The sequence below is a fragment of the Dromaius novaehollandiae genome, chromosome 3 (genome assembly GCF_036370855.1).
Source record: "Dromaius novaehollandiae isolate bDroNov1 chromosome 3, bDroNov1.hap1, whole genome shotgun sequence".
In the NCBI taxonomy this organism is placed as follows: Eukaryota; Metazoa; Chordata; class Aves; order Casuariiformes; family Dromaiidae; genus Dromaius; species Dromaius novaehollandiae.
In genome coordinates, this window is record NC_088100.1 from 60,924,116 (window position 1) to 60,947,315 (window position 23,200).

The 23,200-nt window shown below is 38.6% G+C and overlaps 1 protein-coding gene across 6 annotated transcripts in view; it reads right to left on the minus strand.

The window, feature by feature from the left end:
• Positions 1-23,200, minus strand: part of ARHGAP18 (Rho GTPase activating protein 18) — a 97,435-nt gene that overhangs the window by 15,758 nt on the left and 58,477 nt on the right. For all 6 annotated transcript variants that reach the window (XM_026120163.2, XM_064508967.1, XM_026120156.2 and 3 more), the window contains 7 exons: positions 21,191-21,423; positions 18,355-18,427; positions 12,627-12,796; positions 10,144-10,309; positions 7,363-7,454; positions 4,677-4,754; positions 2,002-2,161 (listed from right to left, as the gene is read on the minus strand). In XM_026120163.2, the coding sequence (XP_025975948.1) occupies positions 2,002-2,161; positions 4,677-4,754; positions 7,363-7,454; positions 10,144-10,309; positions 12,627-12,796; positions 18,355-18,427; positions 21,191-21,423 (972 nt within the window). The remainder of the gene's footprint in view (positions 1-2,001; positions 2,162-4,676; positions 4,755-7,362; positions 7,455-10,143; positions 10,310-12,626; positions 12,797-18,354; positions 18,428-21,190; positions 21,424-23,200) is intronic.

Genomic DNA, 23,200 nt, shown 5'->3' on the forward strand with positions numbered 1-23,200 from the left:
AGACACAGCAGTGGCAGACTGGTGGGAATGTAAGTAATAGCAGAGAAGCTACAAACCAACTATCGTCTTCATAAAACTAAAGATCTGTTAGGCATACTCAAGGCCACCTTAAAACACATCTACAGCAGTGAGTACCATATCAAACATGGCAAGCTTCAATTAAAGAACAGTGACGTTGGCTCTCCCTTCTATCCAATAGCTCAGCGGTGCATCATTCACTCAAAATGCAGGGCAAATACATTTCTACGCTCCTCCACCTCCTAGAAGAGTTCCTAAGTCCTTGCAGTTACCATGTCCTCTTGACACGCTTTAGAGGACATGGTCTGTCAAGTGTTCTCAGAGGATTCCTAATGAATCAGGCCATATATAAAACAAATTAAGAAGGAGGTATCTGCACTTGGCATAGTTTTATCACACTAATGCAAAATTCAACAGGGCTGCTTTTGTGCATTCCACTGGAATTCCAGCTGAACTGCTATTTCAAACACATTTCTTCCAGCTCAGATTGGGAGAAAGAGCAAAAAAGATTCATCATCTATTAAATCAAAAAAGATATGCTTGCTCACCACTTTCTACCGTAATAAAAATTAAGGATCTGAATAAATGAATGGTGAATTATATTGTCATTTCAACATGTGCAGTAGAGATAACAGTGTATCCACCTGGTTAGAAAAACATACATTAAAAGTAGGGATTAAATTTAGTTGCAAAGCACCATGTCACAATGGTCAAAAAGCAATTAAAATTGATAACTTAAATCACGGTTTTCTGTCTGTTCACTTAAATAATGATTTTTTAATTGCATTTATTTAAGTCTAACCACATACGTTAATCACAGTATCATGAAAGATATTGATTACTGTCAAAAAGGTGGTCCCTCTTCTGCAACACCTAGTCTTATTACATTTAAATGGCAAGACAGGTAGACAATACTATAAAGACAATGCTAGGAAGCACTCTGTCTGTTTTGCCTCAAATCCTCTGCCTCAACATAGAAAGTATTTTCAGTCCTGGAACCTGAATATTTTCTGAGCAGATAAAACCACATAAGTTTTTAGACAGTTCAGGAGTGGTAAGCAGAGCCAGTACTGGTTCCAGTCAGCATCTGGTAAGTGGAATAACCTTTTGCAGATGTTAGCAACCAGCATCATTTAAAAGCATTCTGGCCTGCTTTAACTTGCTGCCCAGTACTCAGTACTGCAAAATCCAAGTTGTGTAATGGGCATCTGTCTGTCTGTCTGTCTGTCTGTCCTTTGGTATGTCCTGAATGTGCTCCTTAGAAATGAGCCATTACTTTGCCCACAAACAAACAGGAATAGATTTTTCTGAAACCGACACACCTGTGTTACCTTTGGTATTACTATATGTGGATCCTCATTCCTGATTTCATTATCACCAAGTCAGTCTCCTCCTATTACAACTGATGTGTTTGCTGTCTTGGTGACCAGCTGGCACAGAGAACATTTTCACAGGAGCCTGCTGATCCTCAAGGGACCAGAGATGATCAACAGTTCTGACTATTCTGCTGTAACTTTACCTTTTGCAAACGGATAAAACACCCTCCACATACTACATTAAACAGTATGAATTACCATTTGTTAGATTTCCTGCAAAACTATTATATCTCTGTATTATTGTTTTATTTTGAACCAAATAATTGTTTACAAACTGACAGCATCTTAGCATATCACTAGTTCCTTACAATTCATCTATACCTCCTAAAGACTATTAGATATATCTGAGCAGAGAGTGAAACTAGATGTTTTTATTTTATGCGTAAACTACTAAAATACAAGTTTCATTAAAAATATTATTTGTATGTCAGCAAAATTATGCCCTGTCTTTTCTCAGGTGACGCCGTATTGTTGTTGGTATTTAGTTTGTTTTTCAGGTTAACATATTATTAGTAGAAATGCTGCTATGACAAAGCAGCTCTTCTCTGCACTCAGTATGTTTATGGTCTCGCTTCTTCACAACTGAGACCGAAAGGACACTACTCACTCTGCACATCCTGGAAAGCTTTGAGATATTCCACAGTGAGGAGTGGCTGAGGCAGCTCTCGGATGAAAAGTTTTAAAAGACTTGCTGCATCATGTTGCTTTACGTTTTCCCAGTTGAAAGTCCCTTCATAAAATTTTGCTTCCAGTTCTTGGCAAAGACTCTGAAAGGCAACAAATACAGAGAGCACCAAGAACACTTGGCTGCTGGAGGTTTTGCATTATACACATAGCAATACTTTCCATGCTTCGAAGGGGGGGGCAGGGAGGGGGTAGGACATCTGAAATATCACTTAACTCCAGCTCCCACTGATCTTTTGCTACAAAAAGATAAATTGAAGATCAGAAGCCCTGAAAGCAAACAAAGAGTAATAGGCAGCAGACTGCCAAATCATATAGGAAGAAATCCTGTGGGCCTGCCTTGGGGCCATATGGAAGATTCTGTAAGAGCCAGATATCATATGCATTCACATAAAGACTATGGTTTCCCCCTCCCCGCAAATATTAAGATGTGGCTCTTAGCAATTCTGAAACTGCATATCAGAGGGTGTTGCTGTAATGTGTGAGTGGGGGGTTTCATAAGCAAACATGCATGCTGACACTTGGTTTCCTATCAAAACATACATTAAGGCGAGGCTGGCTCTCTTTTTAAAACACAGAGACAAGATTTTGGGGGATTGCATAGCTGGGTATCTTGCCATCTGTAGGGAACCTCATGCCTTTGGACACATGCAGCTTTGCCTAGCACTTGATCTCAAATATGCCCTCTGCAGAAGGGGACCACGTTGCGGACCAAGAGTCTAAGCCCTCTTCAGTTCCCTTCTTTTTGCCTCAGTTCTTCCAGATAGAAAATGAGGACAGAAACACTTTCTTGCTTTGCAAAGTGCGTGAGACAAAGTGATAAAAAGGACTATGGAAAAATTTGGCCTTAGTTATTTATCTGGACAGGAAGGGCGCACTGGATAAAGAATACTAGGTTATTTTTTAAGATATTATTCTCATTAAATTTAATTTTGTCCAAACGGAAAATGGATCTATGCTTTCGAAAGAAAATGTAGACACTTAGATTAAGTGCTACAGACTGAAATAAAAGTTGGATATTCTCAGCTGTCCTCCAGAGAGACCATCTCCACTGATTACACAGGAGGTTCACAGGCACTAAGATCCTAACTCAGATGTCTAAGGTTAAGTGGTGTGATTTCCTGCTGATCAACAAAAACAAGCTTTAGAAATAAACATGACAATTTTCCCTCACAGCCTCACTAGCTTCTCCATCCACATTCAAGCCAAATCAATGTGGCAAATGTAGGATTAAACAACTAGATAGAAAGAATTATTTTATCTGAGAGGCAAGAGCAAAAACATCAACCATGCATCCTGATGGACTAATGTTTAGATTTTAAAGTAAATATATATATTTGCGGGTGTTATAGATATGCAATACATTTTTTAAAAATTACTCTGAAATCTATACAAAAAAATACCAGAATATTTCTTTTCTGGAGGTTATCTGTGCCATTCTAATATAATTATTTAAGAAGGAAAATATTTTATTTTTGTATAGGAGAGAAAAGTTCAAGAAAATTTGAGAAAACGTTTAGAGAAAACATCAGTCTTAATATTCTAAATGTTGCCATTTTCTATAAAATTCTGTATTAAAATAAGTAAGTGAACTTAACGTCTTAGCTAAAAAAGCAATTGCCTAATTCAAAGCAGAAGCTCCTGCAAATAATGAAAATCAAATAGTGAGTGATCTCTTGACTGGAAAATTGTATTAAACAAATAAAATCCAAGAATAAACAAATAAACAAAATCATTCCAGTATGCAGAACTGATGAAAAGTGGAAAATAGAGAATGGAGGAAAACTGTAAAAAAATCTTAGTTACTGGTGAATAAACAAAGCCAGTTTCCACAATATTCCTTTCTTTCAGTTGTTTCTAATGAACCAGCTGCTGGACAAAGTCCTACATGACAGAAGCTGGCAGATATCTTCAGACAGCTGAATCCACTTAAATGGTCCTTTCTGTTTAGAATTTAAGGCCAGTTTAGACCATCTTTTTAATGCATTGACTCTTGGTGTGAATCATACTGTGTATTCAGTTTCCTGCATTAAGGCAAATACTGGGGAAGAGCCTGCATGTAATTGGCGCTCACTCTGCTAAGCGTCAGTGTGAACAGACAAACCTAACAAGACTGTGCTTAGTGAGCTGAGTAGTTATATTGCTGTTCATAAAAATAAATGTGAGAGGTTCTTCAGTACATGCTAGCTGCTTTGCCCTGCAACACAGGTTAAGTCTAGCTATTAAAATAGGCTCACAATGCCAGAGAAGAGCTTCCTCCAGGGGTAGAAACACTATGCATGAACTGCTGCTTCAGGGAAAAACAAGAGGCTGGAAAGCTCGTGCCAAGGATTAATGAGATTTTGGCACAACTGAATTTAAAACATAGCCTTGACTCAGCTTCAAACTTGAACTCCAGTCTTCTCCTTAAAACTACACTGGATGAAATCATCAGCTTCCTGGCTAATGTAACTCAGTCTTCTTTATAAAGACATTTTAGTTTTTGTTTTTAAAGATTTTAATACCAACCTGGCATTAAAATGTATTTACAAGACAAAAATAAAGGCAGAAAGTGCAGATAAGCTTTTGGGGGTGTTGACAATCTGTGCAATATTTTACCTTTACTCTTGCTGCAACTCCTGGTATTCTAAGCAGTCCTTCTGTTTCCAGTGTTGACTCTTCTATCTGGGAAATCAGCTGTCAAAAACAAACCAAACTGCATAAGAAAAGATGTTAACTAAAAACTACTGGTAGATAGTTCTAATATAGTGGAGCCTTTATACATGTATGGTGGGTGCACACACACAAACATATGGTTTACAAATGGATTACTGTTGTTGTAGATGTAGAAGAAACCTTTAATATGGCTCTTACCCTTTTTATGAACATTATTAAAATAGAGTTTCTCTGTTTTATTAAAAAAGAAAACTGCAATGTCTAGCCCACCTCCAGAGACAGGGAAGCAGTTTATTTCTATAACTACTCCAATTTCAAAAATAAATCCCAATTACTACCCTTGTTAAAATGGCTGTGATTCAAACTAATTTAGGTAAAATAAAGACACAGTACTAGCTTTCTCACAAATACTCTTCTTTACAACTTTAACAGAGAAGATCTAAGTACTCTTAGCCTTTAAAGAGGCTTCAGGTTTGCAAATACTGGCATTCTAACAAACTCATCAGTTTGCAGTCCTACACATGGCTTAAATTAGTAAAAATTATGTAAAAAAATCACTTAACACATTTATCATGATTTGTGTTTTTCTAAAAGGTAAGTATAGAAGTATTCGCTAAAGGATGAACCTAAGTGTTCCAAAGAAATCTGTAAATGTGAAATGCTGATGACATCATTTTAGCACAAATGGATGCTCACAGCGTTTAACTAGGATCATGCCTCTGTTACACACCTTCCTGTGCCAGCTCTGGCGTAAGAAAAATAACATAGCAGAAGTTGCACTTTCTGCAGCTACAGAAATTAAAGGGGGTTACCTACCACTGTATTTACATAACTGATACACCTCACAGGAAAGCTCAGACAGAAAAAGCCACAAAGCTGGAACACACCACAGAAGTTGTCACCCTGGTATATTTTCCTTGTTTTAAAAAAAAAGAAAAAAAAAGTGCTGACAGCGCAAATCTGATGCTTACCATGCCCAGCTTGCATAACAGCAGCAGTTGCCACCCTCATCTGTCAGGCGCAAAGACACTTAGGGAATGTCCTACCTTTGGCCACCATCCTCACATCTATGGGGAGGTGAGGTCCAGCGGCGCTATAGTTGGCCGTGACTCCTTCCTGCACACTCAGAAGTGAGTACGCTCTTTGCAGGCAGGAAGAGGTGGCTGCTGGACACCAGTCTCCTGCCTACAGGAAATTCCCTCTTAAACATTTCTTTTAATTTAAGCAGCCTTCCTATTAGCTTGGCTTGTTTCATGTCAGTGATACACGAACTATATTTAAAAGTAGTTTCCACAAAAATGTTCTTCCTTGCACTTTATAGAAATGTCCTCTTCTTTGAAAATGTCTGCTGCAGAGAAGATGCTGAAGAAATCGGGAACCTTTTTTATTTTTTCGCATTTAAAGAAAAGCTATATTCCAAATGACATCTGTGCCTTGCAAAACAAATTACACATATGAGCTAGAAATGTTCATGCAGAATTTCCTTCCTGGAAAACTATGCTAACCATGTTGCTACTATATCACAGTGCTCAGTCACTTTTTGTCATTTGATTTCTTTTATTCTGGATACCATCTTTCCTAGAATTGTATTTTTATGGTCCTGAGGAATTAATTTCTGGCATGAATGATACAGGAACTGAATCAAGAGAGTGATGGAAAATTACTTGGAGTTTTCTGTTTCTTGAAAAAGAATTAACAAAAAGAGCTCTGAAATGGTTATGAGACAGCATTGAGCCTCCCTCAGTGTTACGATAAGTCCACACACTGTGGTCTCTCTCTTCTCACATGATAACATAACTTCCTACATAAGTGCAGTAAATCCAGGGCCTCCATCATCTTTCCCATTATCTTCCCCATTAACATGACATGGTACAGGCCAAAAGGTCCCTCCACATACTAAAGCAATGAATCAGCTGAAAAAGCACTGCTGCTGCTACCAGAGACAGTTATCCAGCCTGATGCCCACTCCCTAGTCACTTGCCTCTTGGCCCAAATCACTTCTGAGAGCAGAAAACCGCTTCCTAGAAAGCTAGGTTAAGCTGTGGGCCAAGGACCGAGAATTTCTACAGAACTTCAAGTATTTGTTCTGGAAGACAAAGCACAGTCCTTTAGATGAAGAGAGTTACACCACCCTTGTGAAATGGAATTGGCTGCAGCGGGTTCTTATACTGATAGTAAGAATTCTAATTCTGTAAGAATTCTTATACTGATAGTATAGAAACTGTAAAGTTTCACAAGCTTATTAAAAGGCTTGCCTAAATCATGATTTACTTCACACATCTTACTGACATGTTTTTCTAATATCATTCATTCAATATCCCTAACAGCTATGGCCCTGGAGCACATCAGTAATAGTTCACAATACCTACAAAGTAGATATCAGTCAGAACAAAAAATAAACCCTATTCATTTAACTCAAAATATGTCTGATATGAATTATCAGACTCACTGAATTAATAAATAAAACTGCAAATAAACACTACAATAACTTTGATTTGAGTAATATACCTTAGGTTCCCTTAAAGTAAATACAGTGAAAGCTTTGTTACAGGGAACAAATAAATCCAGGACAAAATATTATTTGTTTCTCATTTGCAGGTATGTAATAAATTGACTTGTTCATGGCTACCTTTTGAAAAATCAGTGGGGTCTTGGTGCCTGGCACCTTCTTCTGGTCCTGTTCCAGCAAAACCGAGAGTGGGACACCAAACAAGCCAGAGTCTGAAGAATAAAGGAGAAGAAACCAAGGTATTATCCACATTTGTTCCAACACATGAGCTAATGGCATAAAAACACATTTTTGAAGTGATAAGCCTGTTCAATACGTTCAGAGCCATTGACCTTTTGTTCAAAATATCTGAATGTCTTTGTCAATCAAGTCATTAAACAAAGCATTTTGCCTAAAAGGATGCATTCATCTCTTCCTTCACCCATAAACCAGGAGTCGTCTGTTTCAAATTCAAGTTGCCATCCACATATTCTGCAGTACAGTGAAGCAAGCTGCATAAATGAACGATGTGCATGAGTCTGGTTTGTAGAATGGTTGTGATGATGACCCTGCAATGCACATCTTCATCACTCAATGTAAGTTATAATAGTTAAGATGCAAATGGCATGAGTAAAATATCCAGAAATTTGGCTACTAAAATGAAGTAGATGTAATCATCATCCGGATTTACTCTCAACACTTGCCTCCATGAGTATTTTGAAAGAAGAGCTTTTCAACTTTTCTTGTGATTTTGCATTATACAATTATCAGCAGAACAAGGTAGCATCTTGCCAAAGGTACTTCTTTTTTAAATGAGAGAAAAAGTACAGTAAGTGCTGGTCACAAAATGGCCTTTACCATACTGCAAAGTAATACAAACAATAAAAAAAAAAGGAACCTAGTCTCAGGTAATCTAGCCTTGATGCAAAACCTTTTGAAGTAAGTGGGACTCCCATGTGTTTATGGCCCAGTTGAACAGAAACAAATGGCTTCTAAAAGAGACCTATACTAGCAACCCCTAACAGAAAATTTGTTGACCTCCTCGGTTGAACTCCTCTGTCAGAAGTACTGATAATGGCTGTATATGCAATTTTTCTGAAACAGCACATAACACTACATGTAGCTAAAAACTGTAGCATGTAACCATGTAGCTGGTTGGTACAATGCCATGCCAATATCAAACACAGAAGAGCTGTAAATACCAAAAAGATGTCAGCCTTTGCGAGAATGTGATACATGTGAAAGAAACATCAGTTTAAGTGCCAATTCAGGCAGTTCTTGCATCTCTTTATCAGAATAAAAAGTCTACCTACAAAATATGTAGAGGCCCATACAAATGCACAAAAGCCGTATCTCATACTTTTATCATCTTGAAGATCCTGTCAATAGTAAAAGTCTCTAGTGAGATGAAGCTGGAGAAACAGACTATAGGAGGCCAATATAAAGACTGGGCTGGAAACAGCACATCATTCCACAGAAGAATTATGTTTTCATCACCTTTACCTACTCAAGCACGAAGGGGAACTGCCAATAGATCCACCACTGTATGAATCAACTGGCCAAACAACACTTCATGAGTGAAGAGCAGTGGGTCAGGCAGAGCAATAAGGCACTGAAGCCATTATGTTGCAAAACTAGTTCTATTAGGGAGAGAGGATGACACATGATTATCTTTTGCCTATATATTTCCAGTAGTCTAGTCTGCTGGTGAAAACAGAGGGGTTTTAACCAATTTAACATTCTTCAAGACTGCCTGTTGTTTAAAAAAATAATGCTATGAGTGAAGCTCAATTAAAAATAAGATTTAGTAAGAATAATCAATTAAAACTATAATACAAAAAAAATGAGAATAAAATGTTTTGCCTCTTCACTGTGTAATAGTGAAAGCACAAGCACTTCTGCAAGATGAAAATGCATTACAGGATCAAGGTCTCCTAGATGTTTCTGGGTATACTTCTTGCATTTAAGAAGTTATTTTCTACTACTGTGAAGTGAAGAGTGTATTCTCAAGAATCTATCGTACCTTGCTGCTCTCAGCTGTCTCTGGTGCTTTTAATTATTTAAAGTGAGCTATTGCACTGTCACATTAGCTGAACCTTGACAACAGGGTTTTGGCCAAAGTAGACTTGTGATTAACTGGTAACACGTTTCAAGCTCATGTAAAACATTTAGCAGAAGCCAGAAATACAGAAAACAAACAAAGCACTGAAAACCTCTAGCATCTTGAAATCTGTTTCCATGTACCCTAAATTCCCAAGGAAAGCACTGGGATTATATATATGCTCCAGTGGCTTGCAGAGAGGAATGACTTGTTACAGCTGTCTGCTGTAACAACACTCTCTCCAAAAGCCCAAATCTTCCACTCAGTGTGATGACACTCAGTGCAGAAACTGCATTGTGGGCAAGGGTTTTGTACGTGACACAGGAAAATTAGTTCCAGACAGAAGAAGAAAACAGGTGGCAAAGGTTCCCAGCATCCCCAGCCAAAGGCAGGTAGAAGCGGCACAGTACCTACCGTCAGCCAAGCAGGGAAAGAATATCCACACAGAGCACGTGCACATGTCTTCCTGAGGAATACATGAGCGCAAACTTCTGTGAAGCAATTCCTCCTGCACAGCATGCTACTAAGATGAAGATCCCCCCTCCCCACTCTTCGGTTTATCTGCTCAGTGCCTGGCCTAAGGGCTGACTTTAGACAGAGCACATGGTCCCTTAGCTGGAGTGACTATGCCCATGAATTTGAGTAAAATGTGCCCTGAGGTAACATGTTACAATTAGACGATGCCCCAAATCAGGACCTATATTACTATTTATATACTTATATACATTTTCTGCTGGGAAAATCATAAAGCAGCAGATACATTTGTTTTATTAGGTTTAAACAGATCCATTTGTTTTAGAAGACGGAACTTTTTGACTCACCTTTGGTTTTGATTTTTGCAGCTTTTTGCTGCTTGAATTCTGTCCCAAGTATGTCATAGAGAGCAGTTAATTCAATCAGTGCTAAAGAATAGACCTTCTTCATATCCTGAGGGGCCAGGTCACCAATCTTTGTGGTGCCCGTTTTGTCCTTCGGCAGTCTGAAATTCTAAAAGTAGAGATTTGCAGCAGAGTGAATAACTCAAGTCATAACAAATTATGTAGCTTGAAGGCTGTGCTCCTCCCAGGGCACAACCTTTCCTAACCAAGCCTGCTGCTACTGACTAAATCATGGGAGAACTCCCCCAAACAATTTGCAAAGCAGACGATTTTAGAATCAGAGGAGGTTTTAGGTAGTTAGTAACTTCAGGAGGTAATCTAAACCAACCCCCTGCTCAAAGCAAGGCTAATTTCAAAGTCAGACCAGGTTGCTCAGGGCCTTGTCCAACTGAACTTTAAAAACGTCCAATAACAGAGATTTCCCATTCTCTCTGGGAGGCAGATGCTTAATCTCATGGGGAATTTCTTTTCCCTTGCATACAAAGAGAATTTCCCTTATTGTAACTTGTGTCCATTGCCTCTTGTCCTTTTACTGTGCACCTCGAAAAAGAGTCTGGCTCCGTTTTCCTTGTAACCCCACCATCTTCTGCCTCCCTTTGTGATTTACAGTGGTGGAAATAGCTGTCCATGGACAATCCTAAGCCCATACAATTGGAAAAGAAACCCATATGCATTTAGGCACATATTTAGCTTCCATATAATGATTATGGACTATTTCTGTTCTATTTATATTACAATAAATGCCCAGCAGCTCTTCTCAGAGATGAATATTAGGAACTGAGGCAACCCGGAAAGATTTAAAAAAAAAAAAAAAGAAAAAAAAGAAAAGAGAGAGAGAGAGAGAGCGAGATGGAGGGGGGGAGGGAGAGAGAGAGGGAGGTTTCCCACCTCACAGAACTTTTTAACTCCATCTCATTAATGGGCCTCTAAGGGCTCTTGCCTATGACTCACACAAGTAGGATGCATGACTCAAAGCATGTTGCAGAACAGTTGCCAACACATTCTCTCCATTTGGAAAGAACAAATATTATATTTTAGAATGACTTTCTCATCCTATATGTACCCAGCAATAGCACTGAATTGCTAGCTGTGGTATATGGCTCTAATGGTACATATCTAAACTGTAAACAAATGTAATTTACAAATAGTAGATATGTCTAAACCTGCCTTGAGGTTTCGCTGACATAAACATATATATTTAAAAATAGCTGCCAGTGATGAAGGTACAACAAATTGGACCTTTAAATAGTTAACTCCCTTCCTTTGCCTAACACTTTGCTACTCCTTTCATCATTGAAAGAGAAATCTCATAGCCCTTTCTTTTGGTAATCTTTCATAAGCCTAGCTAAAAGTATAGCTGAAGTATGTAGCATGTGATAGGAGAATATAAAAAAATTAGCTATAGTGTAGCCACAGTCTTCTTGTTATTGGCTGTATTATTGAAATGTGACTCAAACATTTTAGAATTCATTTCTAAATATCCATTGATGTCTGGTTTATAATGTTTAAACTAGGATACCATGGGGTAATCACTATTTGAAGGACTGCATATGCCTTTATCTAAATTAAGTGTTTGAAGAACTGTGAAACATTATTACTTCAGACTCTAAGTTTACTCACACATGTTTGCACATGCCATTAGGGAAAAGAAACATTTTTCACACCAGTCATTAGTCTATATATGTGTGTCTATATGTGACTGCATGTTCATAAAGCGTTAGGCGGAGCGAGACCCTCGAGAGATGCCTGAGGATCAATGACAAAATGCCTTGAAAGATCTTATTTTGTATTTATTTCAGTTCTTTCAGAATGACCCCTTTTTATTAAGAGGTGGGAAGTACAACTTAGCACAAGCTAATCCTTAACTTCCAGCCACCTCACTTCAGACTTCTACAAACCTTTCTATTCTTCTTTCTCCTCCCTTACCTATCTGCATTGCATAACTGCACAAGATTTCTACAGACATTCACCAACCCTTTCCAAATGAGGACAGAGATTTCTATTACAGAGGTAAAGCATCTCAAATAACGGGAAAAGAGGGTGTAAAACATGAAGTAGGGACACAGTTTGTGTAAAATTACCAAAAATTCCATTGCCTCTAGTCAGGGGTCTGCTCCAACAAACATAACCTGAACCTTCTGAACTGCAGCGAAGGTAACTACCACTAAGCCACTATCCCCGATTAATATTAATAGTCCATTTCTACTTATACATAAAGTGCATTTTGCCAGAAAGACAAATAGGCATGAAAGTACTATTTCCATGTAACTAAGAACACAATTCCGAAACATGAGTTATCTTGCGAAGGTCTATCCCCATGAAGTTGGGCACTTCTAAATCTAATTCAACCACTATCAGATAAATATCATCCAAACAGTTCCACTACTAGAAACAAATAATAATAGCAACAAATAGGCAATACGTACAGGAAGAAGAGTGTCATCCCCTCCACCCTTGCACATTTTGCCTACTGAACTGTCTTTGAGATTAGCCGCCTGCTCCGAAAACGATATCTCCAAGTTGATGGCAGTTTCAGAAAGCCGCGAATCTTCAAGCGGGCTCATCTGTTCATCAGTCCCAAGACTGAACTTTGGACCTGAAAACAGAGAGAAAAAAATAATAATCAACAGCAGCACTGTTAAATATCACTCAGTGCATGAAAGTAAGTATTTAAAACCAGGCAGAAGTTAATCCTGCGCAAGAGATGGACCTCCTGGTTGCAAATTCGTTAACTTCTAGGTTCTTTATGCCACTTGAAAATGCAACTCCTTACAGAGCTCCATTTCTTGTAGCTATTCTAGAACAATTCTGCTAGGCATGGGGTTTTCACCTATTTGTCTATCATGGAAAAGACAAAACAATCCATCTCAAACTAACAACAGATTTCCAGGATCTTCCAGAGCCAAACAGCTCTGACACCAGAAGTTTCTTGCCCTCAGACGCTTTCCAACCTCAAGGACTGTAACATCTTGCAACCAAACCAGCATTTTTTTCTGCTGCCATAATTTCAAAAGCAAACCAAAATGCTTACTCTAGGACCCAAAGAAATAACAGCTGGGAATAATGGGGACTAGACAGATCATGTCCTAGTCCTGACATTCCTGTCCTCTCCTCAATCTGAAGAGTCTAGATTCCTCAAAATCATTTGGACATGCTTCCATGACACAGGGAAGGACTAAGTACACAACAATGGCTTACTTCTCTTTCTTTGTTCCTTATACAGGCATCAAATAGTAGATAAATTTAGAATACTTTGTTTAAAAAAAAAAAAGGAAAGAAAAAAGAGGGAGAGGCAGTTCTGCTTTTAGAGAAAGAAGAAGTCTCCTTTCATAGCAAATCAACCACTGATATTCAGTGGGAAGCCAAAACACATCAGGTAAGAAGCAAAAGAAAAACTACCCTATATGATGTAACACAATTTAGCCAGAGAAAGATTCTGACATCTCCATCTTCACCTGTGATGTGCTACTTCTAAAAGGACACAGCCAAGACTAGGTTCCACGTAACAGACGCTACAAATACCTTGCAAGGCTTTGCTATGAAATTCAGACTTTCCTTAAACCAGAGCAAATATAAATAAATCAATCCTGCTCATTTCATTGGGGCCATGATTCTGCCACTGCCTCCTACTCACAGGAGGCTGCAGGCTGTTCATAGATAACATACAAGAAGTGTAGAAAAAGCAGGATAGAAAGGGACATAAGCTGAGGAGGAAAACTATAAGCAGTGCATATGCTTTTATATATGAATATCAGGTAACGTAATAGATGACTTTGTTTTCACCACTGTGGGAAATTTTGTATGTCCTGGAATAACCATGCTGTACAGCCAGCCCAAGTCAGAAAAGCTTCCCAGAAAATGGTTACAGCAACACCTGACCCTGAAGCAGAGGAAAGGCTGCAGATAATCTGACTAAGAGAGCAGGCATCAGGGAAGTGCTGCTGTACACTGACAGCCTCAATGGCCTGCAAAAAGCCAAGCTGCAAACACGCAACCCAAAAGACACGTGAAGTATCTAATTAACAAAAAAAATTACGTCAGCTTGAAAATTTCTTTTAAAATTGTTAAATAATAAAACAAAAATTGCCACTAATTCAGGGTGAGTCCTGAAAATTATCTCAGTCAACTTGGGCCAAACTCAGGGGTTCTCATGTACTGGAAACATGGATCCAACCATCAACAGTCATTTTCTAGTAGGCCACAATGTTTAGTGCAAACACTTTCACTTCAGTTTAACTGATCTGAAGCTGAGACAGCTCCAGAAAGAGAAGGTGAATTTGAGTTAACACTTTGACTCTACTTTGACTCAACCAAATGAAGCATTTCTAAATAAAGCATTTCCAAATTTTACATGTTCTGGGTGTTATTCACCACTGTCTTTTCAGAGCGGCTTCTGCTCAATTTAGACAGAACCTGGAAGACTTCCTAGGGCATACGCTAAAGATTAAACTGATCCTGAAACTAGAGCCGCTGCTGTCACTGAAGAGATATATGACACCTCGGTATCCAAACATATCCGAGGTCAAATTTATCCCCTGCTCAGATCTTTGGCTTCCATGTGAGTGTATGTATATACATCATTTACGTTGTTTCATGCACCTTAACATGCTCCCCCTTCCCCAAAGATTTTTGTCATGCTAATGTGGCCTATATGTGACCTACGTACTTCATACCAGAGTGGGATGGAACTGGTGTTAACAAATAATAAAGCTCCCTATGTCAGTCTTCCCGTCTTACTAAGGTACAGTTTAAAGCAGATGTGTCGGTAATGATACACACATTTAAAAGTCTGGAAATGCTGCTGTTTTGCAGAGTTTCTTCCTGATTGTATAGCCTTGGTGCTATTGTTGCGCATTTATTAACTAGGAAGCAGCTGTAAGGGGAAGCAGATTTGGTTTTCTGTCAACCTGCCAACTGCATGCAATATTTCACGAGTGAAATATGTGTGATGCAGAAAATGCAAATATTGGCTATTAATAATGATGTGGAAACCATATTTCAAATTAGTCCTGTATGCTTTCCTCAGTTCACAGTGCTATTTAATGATCACATAAAATGATGAGAATTGTTCAGGAGAGGGGTGCGGGTTTAGGTTTGGAGTTTCTTTTTAATACAACATGGAAATATCAGAAGGGTCAACCTTGCTATTTCTTCGTTTTGCTAGAGAATACAGAGTATACCCCAATGGAGTTATACTGATAGACCTCAATTTATAAGTGGAAAAGTGGAATGGATGATTTTTTTAAATGACAAAACACTTCTCTAAAATGCTAGTTTGTTGCTGACTTTAAATAGAAAAAAGTCTGTTATCTTTTCACTAACGCTCTATCACTCTAGCCATAGACTCCCTATTTATCACATAAAATGGAAAGCAGAAGCAAACTCTTTAATTAAAGAGAAGAAAAACACATTTCAGTCTTTTTTCCCCATTAAGATGCAAACAACAATGCAGCTCTTTTCCCTCATGTTACACATAGCAGGCTCAATTCTTTCATCCATTTGCCAGATCATTATGCTTTGAGGTTGCCCTTATACAGAGGTTTTATCTAACATTTTTCCCTCATAGCCAATCATTTATGTTTAGAAGGACAACTGCAGCCCTAAACTAAACTCTTGTTTCTCACCTATTTAAGCTAATTAGTATTTAGCTTTCCATCTGCTTCATTCTTTGCTTTTCATTTCCTGAGATCTCATCCACATTGATATTTACTCCACTTCATAGGCATCTAAAGAGAATTTTTCTTTTTTTATCTGATGAACATATTTCTAGCTTTGTGGAGTTTTAGCAAGTGTTATGGATAGTTAAAATGATAACGTATTTGAAAGCTTAATATATGATACTGAATTTTGTTTTCTTTACTGCAGACACATTCAACAATACAACATACAACAAATAATCACTTGAAAGCACTGAATAAGGGGCCTTCCAAAAAATCACATATGCCTCTATTAACAGTAAAAGTGAAAGAGGTAGGAACTTATTCAACTGTTCTATTTGATCAGGACCAGGCAGAAAAATACAAAAGCATGACATTTTCATATTATTCTCTGAGTTTGCTTACACGTGTTCAGGGAGGAAAGAAGGTGTGTTGGGCTAGCAAGAAAGGAGGAGTGAGTGCAGCTCTGAAGACAAACTATTATCACCCTCTGTTTGGCAAAAACACTTGAGAATGTCACATTCAAATACCAAATTAGGAACAAAGTCATAACCTGTGGAGAAGGGCCAAACAGATTTACTCTAGTAGTTTTAAGACATACAACTTGGAAAACATCATCATCCAATTTAAGCTTTGGATTTTTTTTTTTTTTTTTTTTTTTTTTTAAGTCCAAGAAGATAATTCACATTTTTCCAGTAAAATTGGTACTACATCTTTGTCAAAAGGGCTTCCATTTTAAAATAATGCTTCTGGATTTGGTTTTCATAGCTATTTAGTATCTCTGAAATAGCAAGCATTGTTTACTTTTTGCCTTAAATTCATTCACTGTTTGTATAACACAGATTAGCTCATTATTTCGGAGGAAAGATTACACCACAGCACTGAAACAGGTGCGGTACTTTTAACACGACTGAACTTGGATGCTTTGCCTGCAAATTGAACTAATTTTTCTTCCTGCTCTAATCTTGGGAGCAGAGCCCACTTTAGCATGTTGACAAGAGCAGAAGTGTATCAGGATGCAAGTAGGCTGCATTTGCAATCCACATCCCAATCTGTGCCGTGGAGAGCTAGCATATGGAGCTTGCCTTTCAGAATTTCCCATTTCTGAAGGGTTCATCAGGGCCACTGGAAAAAAAAGAACCAGATGTGATAAAAACTCTGTAATAATTGCTTGGTAATTTTCCAGCTCTGAATCCTACAGTGCAGTTTATTGACACGAGCACCAGGCGTCTCTTCCTTCCCTTGTGCTGAACCAGCAGTTTGGCAGTCCTCCCAATTTTTTACTGTTCTTAGTCGAGTGAGGTTTGCTGAGGGCGAGGAACGGAAGGATTAATAGCACTTCCAGAAATACACAGATTTGGTGATAATCAGGGCTGCTTTATCTTCTTCTCTCCCACTTCAACTTCCATGCACATCTTCTATTCTTTGCTGCTGTTTTCCAATTCCAATCCTGAAGTAACCATTTATCCAGAATACTACAGGTCAACGTTCTAAAATTACAGCAGAAATTTATTTGCTAGCTTAATTACGGATAAGTGAACTTGTAGTAGGGAACTTCATTCATCTATCCGCCTGCCCATTTAAGTGGTTGTAGGGTCCAGTTCAACAATTAGGTGCTATCCAGTCTCCCAAAGGAAGAAGAAAAGACATTAAAGCAACACAGAAAAGCAATGCGTTATTTACACCAAATCTTAAGGCTTAAATGGCTGCCAGTAACGTCTTGAATACATTTCACAGCATGTGAGAGTTACAGGGATGGGTATGATGGCATAGCAGGTACGGTGCAATCTCTGCTTCCAAGAAAGAGAAGGCGATGTGGGGTAGCCACCCTTTTACTCTTGGCACTGAAGAAGAGCAGAGAGCTTTGTCAGTCTTTCATCACGATCTATGCTCTCATAACAGAAACTATGGATTCAGCCAACGATTCTGTTGTGCTCTGCCCTATGTGGGAGTGAGAGGGAGGCCGAGGCTTTGGATATTGCACCCCTCCTTGTTTAACTACACATCCTTGAGCGCAACCAGCCCTACACAACAACTTATTTTTTCTCCCAGTGGTGTTTTTTTTCATTTTGAGCTGCGAATATAGAGCCAATTCTCGTCTCTTCTGTATATTTATAGTACATGCACTTTTGTTCTCTTGTATGCACTGATGAGCTTATCTATAGTGCTTCATTCCCTGTACTGTACGGCAGAGATAAACCAGAAGGGATAAATTAAGGACCAGGAAAGACCTACGCATAAGCTATGAGAGGAGACCTCTCTCAGGTGACTCAATTATAAGATGATCACTGATAACAAACAAGATTTACCAGATGGCTCAAAGGACGCTGTCTACAGCCACACTCCAAAATTTTACAAGTGCACAACAATGTGGTCTACAACAGGTTTTCTCATAAAATTTTTATTTTCCTTTGCTGAAGTTATTTGAAATGAGGACCTATGTGACTGTGAGGTTGAAAGCCTACAAGCAACAGCAAAGGCAGCTGTCTGGCATTACCTTTTGCTTCATCTTGTGTTTCATTTTTGTTTTCATATGTTCTCACAGTTGAGGGTTCACTTCCATCACCAACCTAAGAAAGAAACAAAAAATATGCATGCCTATAAAAAACAAAAGCATGGTTGTAGAAAAACCTTTGACTCTGACTGTGCAGGATTAAAACATATACTCCTGAAATCTAGGAGTATGCAGAAGTCCACCTGTGTGTTGTCACTTGCTAGACTGTGGTTTTAATAGAAAACCCTTTGCCAAAGTCTAAAGGGATCTGAAATCTAAGTAATTAAAAAACAAGCAATTAAGTCCATTCCCCCTCTTCCCAAAAAGGCAGGTGTGTATAAGACTTCAATTGCCAGTGTTATAACACGGTGTAGTCTTTGACTTGAAGCCATAGTTTACACCGGAAAGGATATGAAATGGGAATCTGGAAGAGACATTTTGACTGACTCAGTCCAAATTCTTTCCTCTTCCAAACTGTAACATGGCTGCTTCCCCCTGGAGAACAATCCCATCCCTTTTGCAAGTAGCCTGACATTAATGTTTGTGCTTCCAGCTCAGATTCCCAACAGCAAAACTATGACACTTGGAAGGGACAACGAAACAGGAAAAGGTCTGCACCTTCTTCTGCTTCCTACAGTGCCAACAGACCAATCCTATATGAGCCAGTAGAAAACATAACCATGTACAGCCCTGAGTTTATCAACAAAATATAAGCCCAAGCACAAACCAGTTTCAAGACTCCTTGCATTTCATGAACTGTATTACACCTATTTTAGGTAAAATATTTCAGAACGTGTAGAAAACCTTACTATAGATAAGCCCATGTACTTTTCTATGCACATTATTATTTTTTATCATCTTTTTGACACCTCAGATCAACATTGACTATTTAGCACTCTGAATTTCTAACGGCGTTTTAATCAAACAGTGTAAAATCCCTATTTACTGAGAACACAAATTTGAGTTTTAAAGTTTTCTCCTACCAACACAAATCTGTATAATCTTCTTTTAATCAGAGATCTTAAGAGGTGGGCGTGAAGAGCCTGACTGTTCAGAAAACCACTAATGTTCCACAGAGCAAAGATAGAAGCTGACTGGAAAACTGCCAGGGCACCAAAAGCCAAGCTCCTCTTTGGGAATATGGCAGGAAATCTAGTAGAAACATCAACACAATACTGTCTATTGTTTTACCTTTCCTCCTGCTTTCCCCCAGGTGAAGGGAGGTTACAGGATTTTCAGAAGCTATTATTAAACTGGGATGACTTCATACAGCTGCAGATGGCTTCAGTCCTCTTTCATTACATAAAAAGTTTTCTAATGATGGGAGAGTAACAAAGCACTTACACAAGTTACCTAGGGAGGTGGTGGGATCCACTTCACTACTGCTTTTCTGTGACAGATTAGACAAATGACCACAAGCGATGGTTTCCAAATAATTATCTTGCTTTATGCAGTCTAGGTTTGAGGGCCTATATTTGCATTATTTTATTTCAGTCAAGGAGACCAGTTTAGAAGGATTTTTTTTTTTTTTTGGTTATTACTATATTTAATCAATATCCTGGCCTTCTGTTTTATACATGCTACATAACCACAGTCATTTGTCTGTTCACATGACTTCTCCCTGATGTCATCAATATTAAAGAACATAATTTAGAGGAAACAGCAGTCTAGCAATACCACAACACATAATTTTCAAAAATTGCAGCGTGTATCTTAAATACAGGAATGCGAGTATTTTTTGTACTTTGCTGAAATAATATATTTGAAAGGGAAATTATACTGCTTTAAACTACATGATATATTACCTAAATTATTCTACTATTAGATCCTGTAATTTTTAGGTGCAGTCAATTCCAAAACAGACCCCAGAAAGGTTTTATGGAGTTAATATCTGAAACCACATGCAAAGCAGAACAGAGAAAGGGAAGTTTTGCCTCCGAAGTATGTATCTGAACCTATGAACTTCCCCCACTAAATTTCATCTCTACTGAATTTGAAAGGAGTTGCCCAGGGAAAGGAGGCAGTTGGGGGAGGGCAGAAATCAACTCTTCTCAAAATTCTCTGTGCTTCTACTGCTACTACAAACACACTGAATGGCATCAGCAACAACTAGGAATGAAGCTGAAATATGGTAAGCTAGCTGTTATCAGTGTCTTCTTGCAGTTGAAGATCTAGTTGCTTTGGAGGGAATAATGATGACACATTCTTCTCCAAATAGGAAGAATTGTAATTATAGTCTCTGTTTCCCTCCTTCCCCTTTCCTGTGTATGGAACAGGAACTCTGGAACTCTTCCCTCCTTTTCAATACCTCAGGAGAGGAAATACAGACCCTTTCAGGACCTGTCTGAGCAACTGGCCACCTGCAATTTATTGAAACACACAGATCCTAGGAATTATTTTATTTGACAGACTGTTCCCTGAGAACGACTACAGGGTACTACTGCCTAAAGAGAAAAGTGGGCATTTGGTCACTTGGTCACTCTTTGGGTGTTTGTTACCCTAATTTTTGTGTCCACATTGAAATAAAATCTGATCAGTATCTTGATTATGAAGTGGTTGTTTTATTCATCACTCTTGAGTAGCAGAATGCCAGCATACATACTCCTTCCTGCATACTAACAGCGCTTAATGCAGTGTCAGCTCTGGGTCAATGTTATTCTCATGATTTCAATAAAACAATCCTTTGGAAATCAGCAAAAAGTTGGCAAAAATCTGCAAAAATCTTCTGGAAACACCTCTTCTGTGTCTCTGCCTCCTTCTCTTCTCTCCCACCTCCCACCCCTTCATATCCCTCTCCTCCCTCTGCCAGAATCCAACAAAATGACAGCCAGCAACTTACTTTTCCCTTTGAATCACATTGTAGCCTGAAGATATCTCTGACATCAGGAATCTGGTACTGTTTGTTTTTTTTTCTCATGGTTTGTGTGACAGTCTCTACTCGCTTCTCAACTGCTGCCTTCTGTGTTCGGGTCAACGTGGACAGAAACACCATACTTTCTAGGGAGTCGTCAGTACTCTCAAACAGATTCGACAGACCGGCCTCCTTCAGCCATTCTTCTTCCAATTCCCCCTCTGAGCAAGGAAAAGAGAAAAGGGCATAAATATTGGCTTTTGAGTATTCTTAGGCACACTGAATTATAATGACATGGCAAAGTTAATGTGGTACGCAGGGAAAGGTCTAAAGGAGTCCAGGATTAGGAGCAATTACCTGCATTATCATGACCTGGAAAAAACCTATTGTTTCTAAAGAGCTTAAAAAGGGTTAACATATGATACAAAAACTTTTTAAATAGTTAATCCATTATAGATTGCTATAGAGCAATTTTTATAATAATCCACAGCACATCCATTAGGTCATACACCATTTTATAAATGTAGCCTAGCTATAAATGTGTATGAGGAAGTTTGAAAGCCTCTGATCATTGCTGCTTCATTGATTTTTAATTCAGTCCTCAATCTTTTTAGCTCCTTTACTGACACAGGTTCTGGCCAGTTTTCTTGATACACTAATCCTACAGCTCTCCACTAGCTCAATTTGACGAAGGACAAACCAGTCTAAAGGGTCACCTTAATGCTATTTTTTAATCTGTTCTTATGACATGGTCTCCAAACTGCTGACAGCCCACAGAACAACTGTTGCTTTAGTCTTATAGCTGATGCAGCATCCTTTATCGACTGATCACTGCACATGAAGGAGGAGAAAGCTATTAAATACTGTCACTGATAGCAAAACTTCTGCTTCTGAAATCACCATCCATCTAATCATACTTTCTTTTAAACACTGCCACTAAGTTCTGATTGGTAGCAATCTGGGTTATGCTGACTGCTGACATCCCTCAGCAAATGAAGAAGGAAACAGTGGCTTTTGGAGTGAAGAGCCTGAATAGCAGGCATCAGAGAGCTGGAGGAAGAGAAGAGGTTCACACATTGCAAAAAGGCTGGCGCTGCTGTTCAGAAGAGTGCCCTGTAGCTCCGCTGGGTGCCTGGCTCACAGGGCACGCTGGCTCTGAGCCTTCCTACTTTCTCCACAGGCTGTGCTCCTACCTTCTGCAGGGTATGGGTAAATAATGGTGATATTTCAAAGCACCTAAGGAGTCAGAAGTACAAATACCTTTGAAAGTTAATGAATCTCCTCAGTCACATAGAGGCTACACTAAAATGTAAAGCTCACTGCTTTAACTTACTATTCTTTTCAAGACTGTGGACCTCTCATAAGAATCTGAGAGGGGAAGATACTGCCCTGTTAAACATGAACTTTTCAGAGAGCAGTCAAATTAAGAACATTATTCCTCTTTTGTCTGATAGGATATTAAAAATAAAAAAAATTCCCACTTCCTGTAAGCTCATGCCCTTAGGAGTGACCCATGCTTGATGCTTCAAGGAAACAGAAATACAATGAACCAACCCCAACAGTTATGGTTACAAGTCCAGAAGTTACTTACTAAACTTAAATATAGTTAATCATTGACTTGTCTTCTAAATCGTGAGACTGCTATCCACAATAGCTACAATAACAAATTACTTTCATGAAGGAATGAAAGGGTAAGTTAGTTTAACAGTAAACTGCAAATAAAGCTTAGGCTGCTATAATTTGCAAATACACAGACCTTTCTGATTTTCTACAAATACCATTTAAAGGAAAACTACTATTTTATTTTTCTCCAATATATCAGTGCACTGCCTGTTTCTGGTGACGTGTGTTAGAGACAACTGAATTTTCAATAGTCAGTTTTCAACAGAGTAACCTCCTCGATATAAGTTGGGTTTGCTGGGTGCCATCTCTTGAAATAAGACTTAAAGTAAATCCCTGAAGCAGCAAACTGGTGATCATTCACAACAATGAATTTCA